At 39.8% G+C, this 18,295-nt stretch overlaps 1 protein-coding gene across 6 annotated transcripts in view; it reads right to left on the reverse strand.

Moving 5' to 3' along the window:
- Window positions 1–2,185, reverse strand: part of SLC25A26 (solute carrier family 25 member 26) — a 161,442-nt gene extending 159,257 nt beyond the window's left edge. For 2 of the 6 annotated variants that reach the window (XR_495282.3, XM_007984916.3), the window contains exon 1: window positions 1,799–1,935. Coding sequence is in view for 2 of the 6 variants with exons in the window: in XM_007984916.3 (XP_007983107.3) it covers window positions 1,799–1,831 (33 nt within the window). In the remaining 4 variants the exon portion in view is untranslated. Of the gene's footprint in view, window positions 1–1,798 lie in introns of all 6 variants that reach the window. The other 4 variants (XR_005242075.2, XM_007984917.3, XM_038003688.2 and 1 more) reach the window with 4 other exon arrangements.
- Window positions 2,186–18,295: the final 16,110 nt, after the last annotated feature.

Here is an 18,295-nt window from a genome sequence, read left to right on the forward strand (position 1 = left end):
TCCACCTCTTGATCCTAATTTTACTCTCTATAAATACATTGGGAAAAAAGTATACTTTACTGCATGTGTATCATAGTTTAAGTATATACTAAATCCATTATTTTGTTAACTGCACCACTCACCTGTGTTTTAGCAATTGCAAACTTTGCTGACTTGAGAGTATCAAGAAGCAGATAAGGGCACGACTCCCAAGCGACATCACCTGGGTTGGAATATGAGCTCCAATACTTATACACACGAAATGGATCTCACTTGTGTGATTTTGAACTAGTTATCTAACTGGTATCCCAGTTTCCTCATTTGGAAAATTAGGATAAGACTTCAATTATTGTGAGAATTAAATGGGATAATGTATGTAAAGCATTTACCCCAGTTCCTGGTACAGGAATGTTAGCTGACAAACTACTACTGCTGTCTCACCAGCTAGACAGGAAAGCTCCTTAAAAGCGGTACCATTGGCCGGACGTGGTGGCTCACGCCTGTAATCCCAGCACTTTGGGAGGCCAAGGCGGATGGATCACGAGGTCAGGAGATCGAGACCAGCCTGGCTAACACGGTGAAACCCCACCTCCACTAAAAACACAAAAAATTAGCCGGGTTTGGTGGTGGGCACCTGTAGTCCCAGCGACTCGAGAGGCTGAGGCAGGAGAATGGCCTGAACCCGGGAGGTGGAGCTTGCAGTGAGCCGAGATGGCGCCACTGCACCCCAGCCTGGGCGAAGAGTGAGACTTCGTTTCAAAAAAAAAAAGGCGGGTAACATTATTTTTTTATATTTCTAAGACCTACCTTATACAAGTTTCAACAAATCTAGATTTAAAGTTATCATCCTACAAGTCTGGCTAAGATATCCCTACTTCCATATATTCCCCTAACACGCTGAACCTAGCCCACCTGTTATTTATCCCAACAGTCATTTTACTATTTTGTCTCCAACACCTGACCCTTAGGAGCAGGTATATCTTGCTCACCACGCTATCCTCAACACCTGCAACACCAAAATTTGATAATTCAGTGAATAAATCACTGTGAGCCTCCATTTTCCCTATGAAAATCATTTTTAAAATTATTTATTGTCTGTCACTGCCCATTCCACACAATGAAAACGTAGGCAGCCAAACTCTGTCTTGTGAACTGCTGTACCTAATATACCCTACTGGAGGCTCCAAAATATTTGGTAAAGGTGGTTTTGTTTTTGTTTTTGTTTTTTTCTGTTAAGACATGTTGATGCTCGTAGTTTTGTGCTACGGAATTAAATACTAAGCCTGTCTATTGACTCCGCAGCGTTACTGATGAGCTAGCTATGTGTGCTCATCAATATTTCTCCAAAGCCTAGGCAGAAATAGCAGATTATGTATTGAATGAACAGATGGACCTGTTACTTTTTAAGACTGAAAAGAGATGCAGCAAAATAAGAAAGGCAGTATCGAATACAAGGGCTTTGAGCGACTTGAGTAAGGTTTTTGTTGTTGTGTTACAGTTCTTTAATTCCCAAAAGAGTAGTTAACAGTGTATAATAGAAGCTCTTTTTTCTTTAAGTAAATGAATGTGCAAAAGACAACGAGTCAAATATCCCTTCCTTCCCCCACCTGTCTCTTACGACCTGGCAGTGCAGACATAGCCTTGATACCAGGCCCGCCAGTGGCCTGGGAGCCCCGCGCTCCTTCCCAGACCTGGCTGCCAGTAACCCGAAGACAGTCCAGCGCGCAAAACCGGAAGACAGCCAATGCTGAGAACCCCCACCAGCTCCAATGCCGGACGCCGGCACTCTGAGCGACCCACCTCACCGCCCCGCACTCACCACCAGCGATGCCATGAACCCCGGCCGGTCCATGGTCGCTCAGACCTCGTAAAGGCTACAATCCAAGCCGGTGCAGAGGCGGATCACGTCCACGCGCGGTGGGCGTCGCCATCTTTGAGGCGGGCCTATCGTGCACTTCCGGGACCACGTGACGTAGAACCACAACAACTGCACGTGCAAACGCCCAAGACCCGGGCCAAGAGGAGGGCGAGAGAGGAGGGGCGGGGCCTCGGGGAGTGTGGTCGAGCTAAGTCTCGGCAATTCTCTTACCTCTGTTTCCTGCAGCAGCGTTGTGTGCAGCTAGACGGAGGAACTCTCGCGAGCAAAAGATCCTCGGCTGGGATCCAGGAGAGAGCAGCCGTAGAATGAGGCCGGGGTGATTCTGAACTGTAAACCCAAAAGAGGCGTGGCTATGGCGGAGGGAGGTGGGGTACTAACCTCTGGAGGCGCGATTCGGAAACCTAATCGGATATTTCATTTTGGTTTATCTCTTAGTTTTGTCAACAAATTTTATCTGAGTTTATATTAAATTAACTCATTATCAGAAGATTATTAAAGATATAGAAAAATACTTAAAAAGTTTCCTGACCGGAGCTAAAAATTAGCATCCTCCATTTCTCTTTACAGGCAATTATTGTACTTAAAATTATTAGTTTGTTCAGTTGTTTACCTGTTCATGTTGTTCGCTGTTGTACTCATGTGTACACCTCAAAGCACACGTTATTAAGTACTTAATACAATTTCTTGGAGTGAACCTGTCTTTATTAAACAAATACCTTGTAAACTTTTGTGTATATTAAGGGCCAACTACATCAGACGTGGTGCTAAGTGATTGACAGACATTTTTTCATTGAATCCTTTCACCAACCCTATGATGTCAGCACTGTCCTCATTTTACAGAGGCTCCTGATGCTCCAACAAGTAACCAACTCAGTGTGGCTACAGAGAACATAGCAGAGCAAACACTGAAAATATACTTAATGCCCTCATCATCTTTCCTCAAAACCCTTATAATACCTGAACAGGCTCCTTGCCTGGCCTTTCTTCAATCCCTATTCTATAACAGTTAGAATTATTCTTGTAATTATTCTTATTCTCTTCTAGATAAAATGATCTAGAAATGATTCGCAGAATAGCTTTAGGTGTTAGATGGAATTCAAATTCTGAGCTATCACCTGCTAGGTTTGGGCATAAGTTTTCCAAGATTAAGTTTTCTCACCTGTAAAGTGGCGATAATGATAGTAACTTTGTCATGCGGTACTATTAATAGATTAAATGAGATAATGCACTCAAGTTCTTAGCCTAGTTCCTGGCTCATAGAAAGTATTCTCTAAAGATGATGGTAATGTCATTTCCCTGCTTACAATGCACCCCTGCTGCCAATGGAGACAGTCCAGCTCCTTAGCATGGTATACACCTCTCAGCTGGTGTCTCCTGTCACTCTTCCCTCTAGCCAGACTACACACAAACAGACTATACACTTTCAAGCCTCCTAATTTTGCCCATGTTGTTCTCTCTACCCAGAATACCTTTCCCTATGCCGCCTATAGGCCCTCTCAAAACATGCTAGTTCACTTTGTCAAGGCCAGCAGAAAAATCTCTGTTGCTGCTGTTTGTGTCTTTCAAAGTCTCTGTGTTTTGGTCAGGCCTACCCAGGATAATCTTCATTTTTATTAACTCAAAGTCAACTGATTAGAGACCTTAATTGTATCTGCAAAATCCCTTTTGCCATATATTATAATATTGTCATGGTGGTAATGTTCTATCATACTCACAGGTCCTGCTCACATTCAATGGGGTAATTATGCAAAACACATTAGGGGCCAGGAATCTTGAGGGCAACCTTAGAATCCTGCTACTTCACATTCCTATAAACCCTCACTGGCAGCCTCCTCAAAGGCCATCAAGGTTCTATCAATAAGCTTTCACTGATACTTCCCTCACAGTCTTCCCACCTTTCACCTACCGCCTGGTGCCAATGGCACTCCCACAGTTTAGGAATTACAGTACTACCCACCTCCAAGTACCAAAATCCATATTATTTGTCTATTTCTGCATAACAAATTACCCCCAAAATTTAACAGACTAAAGCAACGATAAACTTACATTACCTCACACAGTTTTCATACATCAAGAATCAAGGAGTCATTTAGCTGAGTGTTTCAGACTGAGAAATTTTCATGACACTACAGTCAAGATGTTGGCCAAGGCCATATCATAAGACTTGATTGAGACTGGAGGATCCAATTCCAAGATGGCTCACTCCCATAACTGGCAAATTAGTGCTAGCTATTGGCAGGTAGCCTTAATTCCTCATGGCATAGATCTCTCCACAGTGCTACTTGAGTGTCTTCATGATACAGTAGCTGGTTTTTCCTAGAGTAAGTGGTCTGAAAGAGAACAAGACAGAAACTACAAAGTCTTTTATGACCTGTCCTCATAAGTTACTCAGTTGTCATTCCAGCAATAGTCTATTGGTTACACAGGTCATCCACATTTATCATGGGGCTAGACTACCCAAAAGCATAAATACTGGAAGATGAGGATCACTGGGTGCCATCTTGGAAACTGGTTACCACATCAGGGAAATGCCGGTGAACACCACAATGAGATACGAATACACACTCACTAGGGTGGTTAAAATTAAAAAGACAAGTGTTGACAAGGATGAGGAGCAACTGGAAATCTCATACATTGCTGTTTGAAATTTAATATGGTACAAACATTATAAAATCCAATGCCCCACTTAGGTATTTACCCAAGAGAACTCAACATTCATACAAATACTTTTACATTGTATTTCAAAGCAGCTTTATCCATAATAGTAAAAAAATGAAAACAACCTGAATGTCTATCAACTTGTGGTATAAACATATTACGATACATCCTTATAATGGAACATCACTCAACAATAAAAGGACATGAATTACTGATACATGAAGCAACACGGATTAATCTGAAATCATTATGCAATGTAAAAAAAAAAAGACTACATATATTGTGATTCCACTTAAGTGAAATTCTGGAAAAGACAAAATTATAGTGACAAAAAGTATACAAGTGGTTTCCTGGCAGTGGAGGTAGAGGCAAAGGATTGACTACAAAGTGGGCACAAAAGAATAGTTTGCAATGATGAAGATATTATCTGTTGTTATTGTGGTAGTAGTGCATGGGTATATACATTTACTAAAACACACTGACTTGCACAATTAGAATGGTTGTACTTAGTATATGTAAACTATAAGGCTGGGCACTGTGGCTCACGCCTGTAATCTCAGCACTTTGGGAGGCCAAGGTGGGTGGATTACCTGAGGTCAGAAGTTTGAGACCAGCCTGGCCAACACGGTGAAACCCTGTCTCTACTAAAAATAGAAAAAATTAGCCTAGTGTGGTGGCGCACACCTGGAGTCCCAACTACTCAGAAGGCTGAGGCAGGAGAATCTCTTAAACCCAGGAGGCGGAGGTTGCGGTGAGCCGAGATTGGGCCACTGCACTCCAGCCTGGGTGACAGAGCTAGACTCCATCTCAAAAAAAAAAAAAAGTAAACTATAGGTCAATAAAGTTGATTAAAATACTACTATCTCACGGGATGATGAGGAATAAATAATATATGCACAGAAAGTTTTAGTTCAGTGCTTGGCATATAGAAAATATTGAGTTTATTCTGTATTTTCCTATTTAAGTTAGAGATTCTGAATATTATGAATGAGAGACTGATAAGTTATCAAGGTGCATAAGTATTTTGTGATACATACTACTACAGCTTCCTAAGTGAAAATAAATCTTATTTCTAGCTACTAATGTTCCTGGAAGTTTTTGATGTCATTCTTTCCCTAAGAGAAAATTTAACCTAGACTTAAAACTTTAATTTTGATTTAATACATTCTTTGAAGTAAAATTAAGAAAAAAAAACCTATTTTCCTCTTCAATGCAATGATTGTCTTTAACTTTGCAAGAAAAAAACTGTGTTGATGTCGTTTTCTGGTAACCTGGAGGGAAATGTAATTTATCAGGTACCTTTCAAAATCAAGAAGAAGTAGATATTCTCTCTTTTTATGCAAGTAAAGTCTTTACCAAGTATTTCATGATACCACTGGAACCCCTTTAGGAAATACAGATATTACAAACATGACCTAGGGCTTCCTTTTCATGAAATGCTAGCAGAAAAACTCATTACTACTTGTGCATGCTTTTTAAATGGAGTATTTCAATGCATCATCATTATCACCACATTGCAGGCAGCATATGTTCTCAAATCTTTCATTTTAAAAGATACAGGCAATGTGGTAAGCACTGATTTGCATTATACATGTGATATTATAATAATACTGTCTTTCTCACTTAAATCTATCACTGTAAGCCAAGTTTTCTTTTAAACAAGCTCTAAAATCATAATAGTATTTATAAAATTAGCAAGAAATCAAAGACATAGCTCAAAAAATAATTTAAGCCTAGCTTAAAAAAAAAAAAAAAAAAAAAAGGACATGATCTTCAACCAGGACTAGGCTTACGTTCCAAGCCCCTGTTACTGTTTTGTTCGTTGTTGTTTGTTTGTTTGTTTGTTTGTTTTGAGACAGATTCTTGTCCTGTTGCCCAGGCAGGAATACAGTGGTACCATCTTGGCTCACTGCAACCTCAACCTCCGGTTTCTAGCAATCTTCCTGCCTCAGCTCTGCAAGTAGTTGGGACTACAAAAGCATGCCACCACACCCAGCTAATTTTTGTATTTTTAGTAGAAATGGGGTTTCACCATGTTGCCCAAGCTTGTCTCGAACTCATGAGCTCAAGCAATCCACCCACCTCAGCCTAGAATTACAAGTGGGAACCATGGCACCCCACCCCATGTTACTGATTTTTATTGAAAAATACGGTAATATTTGTTAAGATCTGAATGTGTCCCCCAAAATTCTTATGTTGAAACTTAATCACCAGTGTGATAAGAGGTGGGGCTTTTAGGAGGCAATTAGGTCATGAGGGCTTCTCCCTTGTGGATATGATTAAAGTCTTCATAAAAGAAGCTTCACAAAGTATTCATTCAGCCTTTTTTCCCTTCCACCTTTTGCCATGTGAGGATACTGTTCAAAAGTGCCATCTTGGAAGCAGGAACTGGGCCCTCTGCAGACACTGAATCTGCCAGTACCTGGACCTTGGACTTCCCAGCCTCCAGAATTTTAAGCAATACATTTCTGTTCTTTACAAATTAACCAGTCGGTGGTACGTTGTTATAGCAGCACAAATGGACTAAGACAACAGTTAGAATCATTTTCAATAAAAATATTCCTGGAACTATTTCAATCCATCTACAAAGGGTAGTAAATATATATAATGGAAAGAAAGTCAAATGAAAATTTTAAAAGGCCTGTTTGAAAAGTCAGTTTTCCTTTAAGTGATAGAATCAACAGAAAACTTGTCATATGGCTTTATGTTTGCATTTAAAATTAGTGAGAGAGAAAAAGATGACTCTTTCAATAAATGCTTTTGGGACTGTCAGTTAACGATTTAGAAGAAAATAATGTTGGATCTCCATCTTACGCTTTGCCTCCTAAAACAGTTCCATATTTTTTTCAGTGATATAATTAAACTATTAAAATAGTACTGAATCCCAGAACTGCATGAGGCTGAGGTGGGAGAATCACTTGAGTCCAGGAATTCAAGACTAGCCTGGGCAACATGGGGAGACCTTGTTTCTACCAAAAATAAAACAATTAGTCATGCATAGTGGCACGTGCCTGTGGTCCCAGCTACTCGGGAGGCTGAAGCAGGACAAGCATTTGAGATAAGAGGTCAAGGCCGTAGTGAGCCATGTTCATGACACTGCATCCCAGCCTGGGTGACAAAGCAAGACCCTGTCTCAAAAAATAAAGATAAATTTTAAAATTAATAATAACAATAGAACAAAAAGTTAAACAGTTTACATTTTTCTTTTTCTTTTTTCTTTTTTTTTTTTTTTTTTTTTTTTGAGACAGAGTATCTCTCACCCAGGCTGAAGTGCAGTGGTGCTATCTAGGTTTACTGCAACCTCTGCCTCCCAGGTTCAAGTGATCTCCTGCCTCAGCCTCCCAAGTAGCTGGGATTACAGGCACCTGCCACCATGCCTGAATTTTTGTATTTTCAGTAGAGATGGAATTTCAGCACTTTGGTCAGGCTGGTCTGGAACTCCTGGCCTCAAGCCATCCACCTGCCTCAGCCTCCCAAAGTGCTTGGATTATAGGCATGAGCTATGGTGCCTGATCAAGGTAAACATTTTTCTATTCTTGAGATAAAGAAATATCTTCTATGTCTCAAAAAAATATTTTCAGTTAATGGCTTTGTTATTAAAAATTAAAATTAAAATAAATTTGACAGGTAAAATATGTGCAATGTATATAATCACATCAAATTTTTAAGTGTAAATAGTTCCCATAACTCAATAGAAAAACACTAATACCAATAGAAAAAAATGAGTAAAGATCACAAAAGTAGAAATACAAATAGATAATGAACATGTTAAAAAATATTTTTCAACCCATTAGTAACATTGAAATGAAAATTAAAACAACAACAAAGCATGTTTTTAAACATTTTAAATAGGCAAGGATTTTTTTTCTAGAGGAAGAGTCAGAGCAACTTTTCTGTTGAGCAATATGGCCATATGTAATAAAATCTTAATGTGAATCAGTTTTGCATTGTTATAAAAGAATACCTTAGGCTGAATAACATATGAAGAAAAGAGGTTTATTTGGCTCATAGTTCTGCAGGCTGTACAAGTATGGCACTAGCATCTGCTTAGCTTCTAGTGAGGCCTCAGGAAGCTTTTATTCATGGCAGAAGGTGGAGTGGGGGCAGGCATGTCACATGGTGGGAGAGGTAGAAAGAGAGCTGCCAGGCTCTTTTTAACAACCAGCTCTCATGTGAACTCATTACTGTGGAGATGGGGCCAAGTCATTCAAGAGGGATCCACCCCCAAGACCCAAACACCTCCCACAAGGCTCAAGCTCCAACACTGGGGATCACATTTCAACATGAGATTGGGAAGGGACAAACAGCCAGACCATATCTAACCCTAAACCCTGACATTTCTGGGGGTTTTTACATTACTGATCATTGTTAATGAATGATTACTTTTTTTTTTTTGAGACGGAGTCTCACTCTGTTATCCAGATTGGAGTGCAGTGGTACGATCTCAGCTCACTGCAACCTCCGCCTCCTGGGTTCAAGTGATTCTCCTGCCTCAGCCTCCCAAGTAGTTGGGACTACAGGTGGTTACCAGATGTTGTGGGTAGGAGCAATGAACAGGCGAAGCACAGAGGATTTTTTGGGCAGTTAAACTATTTTGTATGATGCTATAAGGGTGGACACATGTGGTTATACGTTTGTCCAAATCCATAGAAAGTACACCACCAAGAGTGATTAACCTAATGTAACCTGTGGATTTGGGGTAAAGATGTTTCAATGCAGGTCCATTGATTGTAACAAATACACCCCTCTGGTAAAGAATATTGATAATGGCATAGGCTGTGCATGTATGGGTGCAAACGATATATGAGAAAGCTCCATACTTTCTGCTCAATTTTGCTGTGACTCTAAAACTTCTCTAAAAAAAAATTACATTAAATATATACTTTTTAAAAGAAAGTCATTTTACTAGTTTTTTTCTTTTCTTTTTTTTTTTATTATACTTTATGTTCTAGGGTACATGTGCACAACGTGCAGGTTTGTTACATATGTATACATGTGCCTTGTTGGTGTGCTGCACCCATTAACTTGTCATTTACATTAGATATATCTCCTAATGCTATCCCTTCTCCCTTCCCCACCCCACAACAGGCCCCAGTGTGTGATGTTCCCCTTCCTGTGTCCAAGGGTTCTCATTGTTCAGTTCCCACCTATGAGTGAGAACATGCAGTATTTGGTTTTCTGTTCTTGCAATAGTTTGCTGAGAATGATGATTTCCAGCTTCACCCATGTCCCTACAGAGGAAATGAACTCATCCTTTTTTATGGCAGCATAGTATTCCATGGTGTATATGTGCCACATTTTCTTCATCCAGTCTGTCATTGATGGACATTTGGGTTCGCTATTGTGAATAGTGCTGCAATAAACATACGTGTGCATGTGTCTTTATAGCAGCATGATTTATAATCCTTTGGGTATATACCCAGTAATGGGATGGCTGGGTCAAATGGTATTTCAAGTTCCAGATCCTTGAGGAATCGCCACACTGTCTTCCACAATGGTTGAACTAGTTTACAGTTCCATCAACAGTGTAAAAGTGTTCCTATTTCTCCACATCCTGTCTAGCACCTGTTGTTTCCTGACTTTTTAATGATCATCATTTTTTTTTTTTTTTTTTTTGAGACAGAGTCTTGCTCTGTTGCCCAGGCTGGAGTGCAGTGGCATGATCTTGGTTCATTGCAACCTCCTCCTCCTGGATGCAAGCGATTCTCCTGCCTCAGCCTACCTAGTAGCTAGGATTATAGGTGCGGGCTACCACACCTGGCTAATTTTTGTATTTTTAGTAGAGATGGGGTTTCACCATGTTGGCCAGGCGGGTCTTGAACTCCTGAGCTCAGGTGATCCGCCTGCCTTGGCCTCCCAAAGTGCTGGGATTACAAGTGTGAACCACCATGCCTGGACTGCGCCCGGTCTAATTCTTGAAATTCCCAATGGTACCATTCCTTAGTCACATTTTATCCTCCTTTTATCCAGAGAGGAGAGAGGGAGGAAAGGAAAGAATAGAAGGAAAGAAGGAAAGGACAGTGAAAGGAAAAAAATGAAAGTAAGATGATTTAAGAAAAGGAACAGATTGTGTTCCCCTGCCATGTTCAAGAGACACTTTTTCTGCAACCCAAATGTCAATTGACAAATGAATGGGTACACAAAATATGGAATGTACATTTATACATTTGGTGGAATATTATTTACCCTTACGAAGGAAGAAAATTCTGGCACATGCTACAATGTGGATGAAACTTAAAGACATTATGCTAAGCAAAATAAGCCAGTCACAAAAAGACCAATATTATATGATTCCATTTAGGTGAAGTGTCCAGAGTTGTCAAATTTATAGAGACAGAAGTAGCATGGTGGTTGCCAGGAGCTTAGGGGAGGCGAAAATGGAGGATACAGTATTGAATTGTTCATTGAATTGTTCAATGGATACAGTATTTCCCCCTTATCTATGATGGATACATTTCAAGATTCCCAGTGGGTTATGCCTGAAACCTCAGAAAGTACTGAACCCTACGTATACTAGTTTTTTTCCCTATACATATATACTGATCATAAAGCTTAATTTATAAATTAGGCACAACAGTAATGAATAATAAAATATGAATGGGCACATTGGCTTGCATCTGTAATCCCAGCATTTTGGGAGGCCGAAATGGGAAGACTACTTGAAGCCAGGAGCCTGAGGCCAGCCTGGGCAACAAAGCAAGACCTTGTCTCTGTGAAAAAAAATTTAATTAGCCAGGCATGGTGGTGTGCACCTGTAGTCCCAGCTCCTCAGGAGGCTGAGGTGGGAGGATCACTTAAGCCCAGGAGTTTCAGGCTGCAGTTAACTATGATTGCACCAGTGCACTCCAGCCTGGGCAACAGGACACCCAGTCTCCAAAAAATAATAGCAATAAGTAGAACAATCATAACAATATACTGTAAGAAAAGTTATGTGAATGTGGTCTCTCACTCGCTCACTCTCTAAAAATATCCCAACATTTTTGGACTGCGGTTAGGTTCACTCTGGGTAACTGAAATCACAGAAAGTGAAACTGCAGATAAGGGGAGATTACAGAGTATCAGTTGGGGAAATGAAAAAATTCTTGAAATCTATAGTAGTGATGGTTACCCATGTACATTTAGCAGCAAATGTACTCAACGTTACTGAATTGTATGCTTAAAAATGGCTAAACTGGTCATTTTTATGTTTTGTTATATTTTACAACAATAAAAGACATACTTTTTCTTGAAATGCTTGTGAAACATTTGTGAAATTTCTCAGTCTCACAAAAAAGCTGACATATGCAATGTTCTTACTTTTTTTTCTATTTTTAAATGTTTCTATCAACTGGTTACATCACAGCAACATTCTTTAATCAACCAATAATCAAAGCTCTCTCCTCCCCCTTCAATGCCATTTTGCTTCGTTAAGTCAGAGTTTCTGGATGGAAAGAGAGGGGGAGGTGGCAATAAGTGCAAGCTCTATTAAGAGCTGGAGGACCCCAGATAATTCCCCAGTATGGAAAAGTTTAAAAGAATAATAGGCACGTGAATTTCCATTCACCGGTTCCCTCACCATTGCGTCCCACTTTCAGGCTGTTTGCCATTTTTTAACTTCCTCATTGCAAACCTTCCAAAGAGCTTCAGGGCACTGTGGTCTTTTTATTTATTACCTTCTGTCAAACAAACAGCAGGCCTCCACTCCAAAGGGCACAACCCTCTATTCGTCTGAGCTACCATTGCGTATCCTAAAGGAACACAGTCCGCTTAATGCTACAGGTCGAACATAAATTTTCTTGATCTGTCCCCAGGTGAATCCCCTCTTAGAGTTCAAGGATCTCTTATAAAAGATGAGCAAATACCTTTGTTTTGTCATTTCTCAGATCCAATGGTGTTGACATAGCAAAATAGCTACCATTCCCCAAATAATTACAAGAGGACATGTTACCACCTGTACAGTAATGTATCATGCAGGTGCAGTCCCACAGCCTCTATTAAGTTTTAGTTTTGTGCTATTCACATGTTTTATTTCTCAGCAGACACATGTTTGCTTTTAGCCTGAGTGATCTGGCCCCTGACCATTGCTTCAACTTTATAGCTCGCCACTCACCTTTCCTTGCTGACAAAGCTTTGGCGATATTCAGCTTTTTGCTAACTCAGATGAGTCAAGGCCGGGTGCGGTAGCTTGCACCTATAATCCCAGCATTTTGGGATGAGGTGGGAGTGTTGCTTGAGCCCAAGAGTTCAAGACCAGCCTGGGCAACATGGCAAAAGCCCATCTCTACAAATAAATACAAAAATTAGCCTCAGGTGTTGGCATGCTCCTGTAACCCCAGCTACTCAAGAAACTGAGATGGGAGGATTGTTTGAGCCCTGGAGGTCGAGGCTGCAGTGAGCAAAGATCACACCATTGTACTCCAGCCTGGGTGGCAGAGTGAGACCCCCATCTCAAAAAAAAAAAAAAAGAGTCACAGTTGTCCATACCTTCAGCCTCAGGACATTTGCATATGCCAACCCCCACTCCCACATTTCTCCTTATCCTTCACTGACAGTTCAACTTAATGTGATTTCCTAAGGGAGATTGTCTTCTCCTTCACATCACCCCACTCCAGCTTTTTTCCCATAGCATCATATTTTTCCCCAGAACTTCTTGCAATTTGTAATTCTAGATTTGTGGGCTGATGTGATTAATATCTGTCTCCACCACCTGATTATAAAAATGTGTAAAGACAGAGACAATGCCTATCAAGTTCACCACCAAATACTCAGTCCCAGATATGTCATATAGGCTCAATTGCTGGAATAGAAAAGAGAGAAGGAGGCAGGAAGGAGGAAGTGAAGGAGGCCATACATAGTTGCATCTTTAACTCCATAACAAAGCTGATGTGCATCAAGAAGGTCCAATAGACATCCGAAACTTCTAGAAGGCTATGCTAGGGGATTGGTATTGCTATCAACATCTTCAGGGTATTCTTTCCCCCAGGAAACTCTTCCATATGTATGTGTGTGTGTGTGTGTGTATATATATATATATATAGAGAGAGAGAGAGAGGGACACAGAGATATGTGTGTGTATATATACACCTCTCTATATAAGGTGTGTGTGTATATATATTCACCTATATAAAAGATGTATATCTATATATACACCTATATAAAAATGTGTATATATATATATACACACACACCCATATAAAACCTTTTTGAAGTTTAGAGCAGAAATTTAAAAGGCAAAAGAAGAACAGTTCTCTGCTACAGGGAAGGGTCCCAGAAAAATGGGTTGCCCTACTTCTATATCTTTGACAGACAAAACACAAAGAATGTCAATTTGAATGTTTTTCTGGCAAGAGAGCATGTGAAATCCATGTAGCAATCTCTTTCCTAATTTCCCTGATCAGGGCCTTTCCCCGACTTCACAGACATTGGCCTGCCATTATTTCCTTAAAAAAAAAAAGGTTCTCTCAGAGACACAACTGATTCCAACTAGAGCAATGAGAAATCAGTTCTGTTGTGACCCAGTTGGCAATAAACTGGCCACTTCACAAGAGCAGAAAATCATCCCTCTTTTTAAAAGTCATTATGATGAGCAATGAAACTCTATGGTGCTTGCAGAAGTAAAATAGGAAGATTTAAAAAAAAAAAAATCTAGATTTTTATTTTAGTAAAGCTTAAGAAAGAATGAGTAAAAATAAGTTTCCAAAATGTGAGAATACCATTGACTAATTCCTTGGAAACAGAGTCGTTTTACTGCAGCGTTTTAACTATATAAAGTCTTTTTCCATGCAATATGTAAGTTGCCCTCAGTTAGTATTTAGACAGCATTGTGCTTGCATAAGTGCTCACAGTTTACTTTATTCTGGTGTATAATGGATATTTAACTCACGAGAAAGCTACCTCTGTCTTGCTGATAAACTGAGTCTGTTTCAACAATAGCAGTCAACAATGTACAATAGCAATAGTACATTATCTATTATACCACCTTTCTTTTCCACCTCTATTTCTCAATTTCTTCAATTTCCTATAAAAGAAAGATTAGATGGGCAAGAAAATTGGCACAAGTGTTACAATAAAGATTTAAAGTTAAGAAATACATTTCTAAAATATGTGCTGTGTGCCTATCTTCTCCCTCAAGTATTCTACAATTAACAATAAGACTACTTTGTAATGAGAAATAATTTAGTTTTAACTATGCATTTGTTTACATTAAAGTTTATAGCATTTGTCAGTTACTTTGGGCAGGAATTTAGAGATGAGGTCCATTGTTTCATACACATTGTATTCTTTTTCATTGAAATTTATGCAGAATCTTGTGAGTAAAATCAATCAGGCCTGGGCTGAACAAAGACTTGCCTTTAAAACAAGTTTGGAGTCTGTCTTCTCATAACACTGTCTCATTGGAAATTAAGATTATCTTAATATATAATACAATAATCAAATGAAAATTAAGATATGTGTGGATGGTTATACCTGGCTTGTTTGCTGTGAAACCCCTAATTGTTGGAACTGCACCAAGAGTGGAAGACCCATGAACTGAACTAGTATGATCTAAAGGATTGGGGGGAAGCCTGAGGCTGCAGCTTCTCTGTGTTAAGGTGACACACATGTACCTTGTATTTGAGGCAGCTAGTCATGACTTATGTAGGTGAGGAGGGTACTTAGGTATCATTTTGGTCTCCTAACAAGGCACAGATACTCTACATGTGGTCCTGTATCCATCTAAAAAGCTAAGAAAATGTAATATTAGGTTTTAAAACCTACTGGGTCTTTTGAGTCTGACTGCCACATAGAACCTGTAACTAGGCCAGGTGAAGTGACTCACACCTGTAATCCCAGCACTTCAGGAGGCCAAGGCAGACAGATGACTTGAGCCCAGGAGTTCAAGACCAGCCTAGGCAACATGGCAAAACTCTGTGTCAAAAAAGAAAGAAGGAAAGAAAGGAAGAAAGGAAGGAAAGAAGGAAGGAAGGAAGGAAGGAGGGAAGGAAGGAAGGAAGGAAGGAAGGAAGGAAGGAAGGAAGGAAGGAAGGAAGAAAGAAAGATAAATTAGCCAGGCGTGGTAGTGCATGCCTGCAGTTCCAGCTACTTGAGAGGCTGAAGTGGGAGGATGGGAGGAGGTGGAGGTTACAGAGACTACTGGAGTACATGCCACTACACCCCAGCCTATGCAATAGAGCAGGACTCCGTCTTAAAAAAAAAAAAAAAGAACTTGTAACTACTGCTTGCTGAGCGATGCAAATATGTTAACTGAAATCTCCTTTATTCTGAAATGTCCTCTGTCTAATGCTTTATAATAATTTATTTACTCTCCCAAAAATAATACCTACCCTTCATAAGAGGATTTTCTTGTAAAAGAAACAGTATGTACAGCTTTGCAGATTGTGCATTACATGGCTCCAAGGGATGCCAATTATACAGACATCCCTGTGAATGTGTTACAGATTTTTTCATTGCCCAGCTCCAGGCAATAATAATTACAATACAGTCTATGTACTTGGCAGTCTTTGGGGTTAAATGGTGTACAACTGGCTAATCCTAAATAGCCATATATGGCAGCCCTGGATCTACCTCAGTCTGAAGTTTGTTGGTTCCAAAATGGACCCTGCCTTGAGGTAGAGAAAGTAAAGATTTTTTAGTAGATGCTGCAGATACATTGCACCGTATCTGCTTGGCTTGCCTGCACTGACGTACAGTTATGGCAGACAGTCCCTGGCACACTGAAAATATCCCAACTTAGGAATTAGTGTCTCTTGTTCTCTCTACCTGAGCCCTCTCTCTTGCACCGTGGGAAGTTTGCAGGCACAGCTGAGATACGTGGGTGTATACTCATAAATATCCCAGCCTTCCCTCTGATGGGGATATTTTGTATATGTTTCCAATAGTTTCTCAGAGGTTTCCAGGAGGATTGAGACATAGTTGCTTACAGCACTAACCTGCTCTATTATGCATACTTTATCAATTTTTTCCATTTTCTTGCCTCACTTTTTTAACTTTCTTATTTGTGCTTCCAGGGATTTTTCCCCCCAGAAGCTACCTGCACCCAAGTCCTTGTCTCAGGGTCTGTGGTAGACGAAATCCAAATTAAGCAGATGTCCTATGAACAAATGGCCTTAGTTGGATGTAAGCTTGAATGGTGGCCCATGGCTAGATATTTGTTAATCGAATACACAAATAATTCTTCCACAGGGTTAAGGGGCTGCCTCCACTTATGAGGAAGAAGAGAGACAAAAAGAGTTAAGTTGTGAGTTCTCATACTTCAAACTGCATGTATGACAAAGTGATGGAAAACTGAACTATCTCCCAGCTATGCAATAAAGTATGCATCATTCCAAATGTGAATGAATCCTGTTTTACATAGCGCTGGCATAGTTTATATTGCAATTCTGAGTGGGGGTAGACACAAGACCCTTGCATTTATGCTGCAAAATATCTCCCTCCACATCTCAAATTCTCTTCATTATTTTAGTAAATTACCTGCAAGCACCCCCATTCCAATCCTAGACTCAAAAACTTAAAATAATCTAGCTTTGGAACAATAGCTACACCTATGAATGCATCTGCTTCCTAACCAGAGAAAGACACGAGACTCTGGGGACAGGAAATTTTAAATTCATTTCTTTGTTATTTAAAATCATTCTTTTATCTCTGAGCCTCCACTACACCTTTTTCTTTCTAATTGGAAGAAGAATACATGTTCAAGGAGTGTGAAATTAACACAGTACATGCACGATCTCAATAAATAAACACAAAAATCTTTTTGTTGCACATTGCAGGCTTCATTCAATTAGTGAAATGTTAAAACACTCTTGTGTTGCACAGCCTAACCTTTTAATATCAGGAAAACCCAAATAAAACAAATAACTAACAAATAAGGAAGTCAGTGTTCTTAGCCAAACACGGAACCAGCAGAATCTGTTTTCCGAGATTCACGTTTCCATCTCAGAGCTCCATTAGCCCTTCCAGTCAATGTCCTTCCCTACCTGCTAGTTCCATAGTCTTCCTCTTTGCAGTCAGCTGTTTAAAATGTTGGCTGATAGCTAAGACAAGAAGAGTGGTTTAACATTTAAGGCAAACATGTTACAGGCGCCCTAACTTTGCCTACTGTACACACAGCAGACATTGATAATCTGTCACTGAAATGATATTGTACTTAGCAAAATGCTGCCAGCCTCCATCAGCAATCAGATTTGGTGCAACAAAGTCATTTCTCAACTAATCTTTGCTGAACTTATACTACGTTCCTATCAATGTTCTGGCTCTAGGAATATGAACAACATAGACAATGTTCTCACTTTCTCTGGGATACTAGCATTCTAATTAATGGTTTTAGAATAGAAAACTGAAAATCCGAAAGGATAAACCTCCAGCAGTTGATGATATTGGCATTTTAGGCTTCATACTTCTATCAAATAGCCATTCTCATTATTTTCATGTAAGTTTCCTCCTGTAAGTCCAGCAATTCTAGCATTGCATCGTTAGGTCAATTATCTCATTATTAATAAAACTTCAGGCCTAGGGGAAGAAGGTACATAAACTGCACAGAATATTCCACACCTCTCTTTGCCTCTTTCCATTACACATTACTTAGTGCCTACTGTGTATTGAGGCTAAATTTGGAATGGGGATACAAGGATAATTTCATTCTCTGCCATTGTAAGGCTCATAGTGTAACGAAGTAGGTAGAAACATAAGCAGATGAACTCAAAGTAACGCTATAGAGTACTAGGACCTGAACTCACTGTGTCAGCTCAACAAGCTGTAATCAATTCATTGTAGAATTGTTGCAGTAAATATTCTGGATGT

The sequence above is a fragment of the Chlorocebus sabaeus genome, chromosome 22 (assembly GCF_047675955.1).
Source record: "Chlorocebus sabaeus isolate Y175 chromosome 22, mChlSab1.0.hap1, whole genome shotgun sequence".
In the NCBI taxonomy this organism is placed as follows: Eukaryota; Metazoa; Chordata; class Mammalia; order Primates; family Cercopithecidae; genus Chlorocebus; species Chlorocebus sabaeus.